This window comes from Sphaeroforma arctica, assembly GCF_001186125.1.
Source record: "Sphaeroforma arctica JP610 unplaced genomic scaffold supercont1.10, whole genome shotgun sequence".
NCBI lineage: Eukaryota > Ichthyosporea > Ichthyophonida > Sphaeroforma > Sphaeroforma arctica.
The window spans coordinates 224,875-229,377 of record NW_014040548.1 but is presented as its reverse complement, the minus strand read 5'-3'; the positions used below and the strand labels follow the sequence as shown (position 1 = coordinate 229,377).

The window sequence follows — 4,503 nt, the reverse complement described above, 5'->3', positions numbered from 1 at the left end:
TATTACTACTTGTTAGTGTGTAAAATATTGAGAGTTGTGTGGCCTGGTGTATGTAATGTAACCTACTTGCAAGCGAACGACATGAAGCTGTTGCTCAGTAGTCAGGGTTTATTCATCTCACTGCCTGGAAGTCAATACAGGAGTGGATTACTACCTGTTTGTGTGAAAAGTCCAGAGAACTGTGGGATATGGCTTCTGGCAAGTACTTAATCGCGTCCGCATCACATGTGTCATGTATGACACTGTTGTTCAGCAGACTGAGCTTGTTCACTTCCCTGCCTGAACGTCAGTGCAAGAGTGAACTACTATATGTTTGTGTGTAGAATAGTGAGCTTTGTGGTAAGGTTTATGTCAACTAATTCTGTCGCAAGCACACGTCCGCATCCTAGCGCCATACAAAGAGCTGTTGTTCGGTAGACTGCGCTGCTGCGCTTGTTCTCTTCGCAGCCTGAAGCTCGATAAAAAAAGTGAGATAAGAAGAAATTGTGCAATAGAAAGAAGGATGTGGCAGCTCTGGCTTGGGCCGAGCATCCCAGTTGCAATAAATCCTCCGCAACTCCTGCACTACACGTAGCTTTTGATCAGCAGAGTGAGGGTTCGTTGGCCTAACTGACTGACAGACAATAGAAGCCTGAAATTACAAACCATCTACCTATAAAAAAATCATGATTCTAGGAGCTTATTTATCAGCAAGGAATAAAGTAAAGTTCTGTACGAGTCAAGTACCTGAATCGCAAACACACATATCCGAAAAGCTTGTACCGAACATGAAACTGCAGATCAGCAGACTGGTTTCATCAACATTCCAATTTGAAAGTTTAACAAGAGATGATATGCCAACAATTTGTGTATTAAACTCAATGAAGCCTGTGCGTAAGTTTATCTGAAGTAACCCAGCCGCGTGCAAACCTCGCGCATCACCTGCACTCTGCATGGAGTCGCTACACAGCAGATGGGCTGAAAAGGTCAATGCAAACTACCAGCCTAAGATATGTAACATATATATTTTCAACTCGTAAACGGAGATACAATAATGCATATCATATAGGTCAAGCCATGCATGAAGTGGTTACTGATGTGTCTAGGATTGTTGACCTCACTGCATCTGATTTTATTGTTACCAAAGTATTCAAAATGTGCACGCACAATTTGTCAAAAACTAAATTCGCAAAGTGTGTGTTGGACGTTTTTGATACAACCTACCATCCGAGGAATAGGTTCCTGTTCCCCGGAATGCGATTTTATCGACGTGAATCACATATGTACCATCTGTGTATTCATGCTCAATCATTGCATACAATTTCTCTCAAGGGTCAACTTCACACACCAGCAATCCATAGTGGGCTAATTTAAGGTATCTTACCACACTATCCACGTTTGATTTATATACGTACTGCCATCGTCACTCACTAGTGACAAATACTAGCGGTGTATTTAGATTAGTTATCTTTGGGGTGCGTTCAATATGGACAGGTCCTCACGGATACGTAATAACATCACCATTGGTCGCAAGTCTCATCCTTGCAATTGCACATACCATTCCACGCATATACTTTCAGAAATATATATTTTACGTTACATAATGTGAATTGGACAAAGTCAAACAATAAACTAACATGCGCACATGTATTCTCAGCTCAAATACATGATATCACCGTGAGGGGTCATCCTATCAATTCATGCATATTCTTTCAACATACAATTCCGACAGTAGAATAGTTCAAGAATACCTTACCATTCCGGGCATGTTTTCTCAGATACGTGATATCATCACCATTCGTCACAAGTGTTATCGGTTTGTTCAGCATCGTCCGTTCCTGTGCGCCACCGCCTGCATTCCACAAGACCTGTTTGTCAGGCTTGTCGTGATACAGCCCATATATGGCATTGGGCGACTTTTCGGCGGGAGAAAATCCGGGGTGGGTGTGTTCTGGGAATTCTGTGCATGAATACAAAAAGGAGATTGAGTTGTTGGAGATGTGCGATGCTAGACTATTATGAGCGAGACATGTTCTGCATACGATATTTCGATATTTTTAAAAGGAATGGCAAGGAATTTGTCCACCCATATCAGCTTACAATACAAACGGATGGTATACCCTTGAGGTCAGCGTATGCGATATGTTTATGAGTCCAGTACACCCAAATCAGCTTACAATACATACAAATGGCATGCCCAAGAGGTCAGCGTATGCGATATGTTTATGAGTTCAGTACACCCAAATCAGCTTACAATACATACAAATGGCATGCCTATGAGGTCAGCGTATGCGATATGTATATGAGTCCAGTACACCCAAATCAGCTTACAATACATACAAATGGTATGCCCTTGAGGTCAGCGTATGCGATGTGTTTGATAGTTAAGTCAAACAAATAAGATGTGAATAACAACAGGACATACAATCCAAACACTTAACAAAAGTGAAAACTGTGCAGCCAATACACTGATTGCGCAAATAGTTAGAAAAACACAACAAAACAAGAGACGTAAGTGTGATGATTAGCTATGCATTGTATGTACAAAGGTTTGTATGCAATATCTCAAGTCCGGACCTTTACCAAATATAACAACTAGTCCCATCGAATGCCTTTATCGTATATACAAATTGATATGCATCCGCAAGTATACATCTACAAAGTGTAGGGATTAGCTAGCTTCTTATGTATATGATTTATTGTTGATTGCCTATATCTCTGCTAGTTCTCGCCTTCCGAGGACCCGAGGCGTTGTAAATCAGCTAAGTTATCTGTAACTGTAGCGCTAGGAAGAAGTGCAAGTGCTCAACTACATACCGAATAACAAAATACAAGTACTTGAATACACGGCAGAATAGACTGACCTGAAACTTCCTCCTGCTGATTGTTTGCTCTACTGCCGTCAGCTTCACTGTTATTTGCTGCCTGGTTCGTTTCGGTTACATCGCCATCGGTATTCGTCTTGTTAATCAGTGTTTGTGGATGCAAGACATGCAAACTACTAGTACACGGACAATCGACCATGTCGCTAAATGTGTCGGCGAAAATCAACGACGACTCCAAAACAACTGCATACTCTCCTCTACATCTCCCTACACCGTCATATATAGCGCACTCCCCCATGTAGTTATTCACATCTTCATCATCTCTTATATACCTAACAACAGCACTAACACCGCTCATATCCTGGCTTCTACATCCCACTTCCCCGTGTTGGTCCAATAAAGTCCAACACGGTGCATTGTTGCTGAGCCTGTGGTACATGCGTTCCCTAAAAGTCTCTGGTGTCTGTGCGCGGGCATGTCTGAGAACAGCACACGTAAGTGCGACGAAAGCTAACCTTATGTAAGTCATGATGTGTGCCAAGGTAGCGACTCTCGTGTCAAAATATCCATGTTTAAAACAAGGCCTTTATATATGTAAAAGTGTATTTATAATGTATTTACATTTCCAAAACTATCGCTATTTCTTTTTTGGAAATAAAGTTCACGGCCAGATACATATTACGGTCATGCTCCTGTGTTTTAGGGTTTAAAAAAAACTCCTGCTACATAACGATCATTGCGAAGACTAACCCGTTGGGTTGCATCGGCATGCACTGTTCATAACCGGTAGTCTTGTTGGCGCACCAAAGGTAAGCCTGGGTTACACTAAAAGAACATAATTATTTATTATCCTCTATCTGAAACCTGCACCATTCCAGTACTGGGCATCGGTAGAATACAAATGTATTGACAGATATAATCGATAAGCATATAAAAAAAGCGACATATCGGTAAAGAACGAGCTTCGACTCTCCATATTTGCAACAGATTCTAGTGCTTGGGAAAGTTCTTTTCCATGGGTATATGCTTAGCGGCAGAAATCAACGAGGTCTTGGTTTTGAAGAGATTGCTTTGTAGTCTGAGTAGAATAAAATGTACCTCGTCTATCGATATAATCTGTATGTATTTAGAGGATTTTATGATTATTGGTCCAATAGCATTCGGCCCATAAGGTACCTTGGTGGAGACAGAACAGATGTGAAGGAGAGATTCTATTGATTTAGGACGATAGAGATTATATTTACTCGCGAGTCGCGACTAAGAAGTGGTGCTCCTACCAAGCTGCGAGTTGACTATAGTATACGTTGCGCCAATGATATGTATTATATAATCAAATTTCAAGCTGTTGACAGCTTTGTTTTTTTCCTGCAAGTTCCAACTCAAGTACTTTATACATTACACATAGATGCATTTAGCTGACAAGCTAAAAGTTACTTGTTGCCATAATTGTCGTATATAGAAGATACAGAGGATGCACACTATGTCCTACACTACTCTTTATCAGGTTCTATTTATATCGGCGCTACTAAACTGCTACAAAGATAGATAGAGTACATGTTCGTGGAAGATATCGTTGCTTATACATATGTAATTAGGTATATACCATATACACAATAATATAATGTTTTATATATATGTGCAATATATTGTTTATATATATATATATATACATATATATATATATATATATATACTATAC

At 40.2% G+C, this 4,503-nt stretch overlaps 1 protein-coding gene across 1 annotated transcript; it reads right to left on the bottom strand.

Moving 5' to 3' along the window:
* Positions 1-112: 112 nt before the first annotated feature.
* SARC_00370 (hypothetical protein) lies at positions 113-3,333 on the bottom strand (the record flags this gene model as incomplete). The annotated part of the gene is made up of 3 exons (XM_014305973.1): positions 113-279; positions 1,736-1,939; positions 2,844-3,333. The coding sequence occupies 3 exons, from the start codon at positions 3,331-3,333 to the stop codon at positions 113-115; spliced, it is 861 nt and encodes a 286-aa protein (XP_014161448.1).
* Between the last annotated feature and the right edge of the window lie 1,170 nt (positions 3,334-4,503).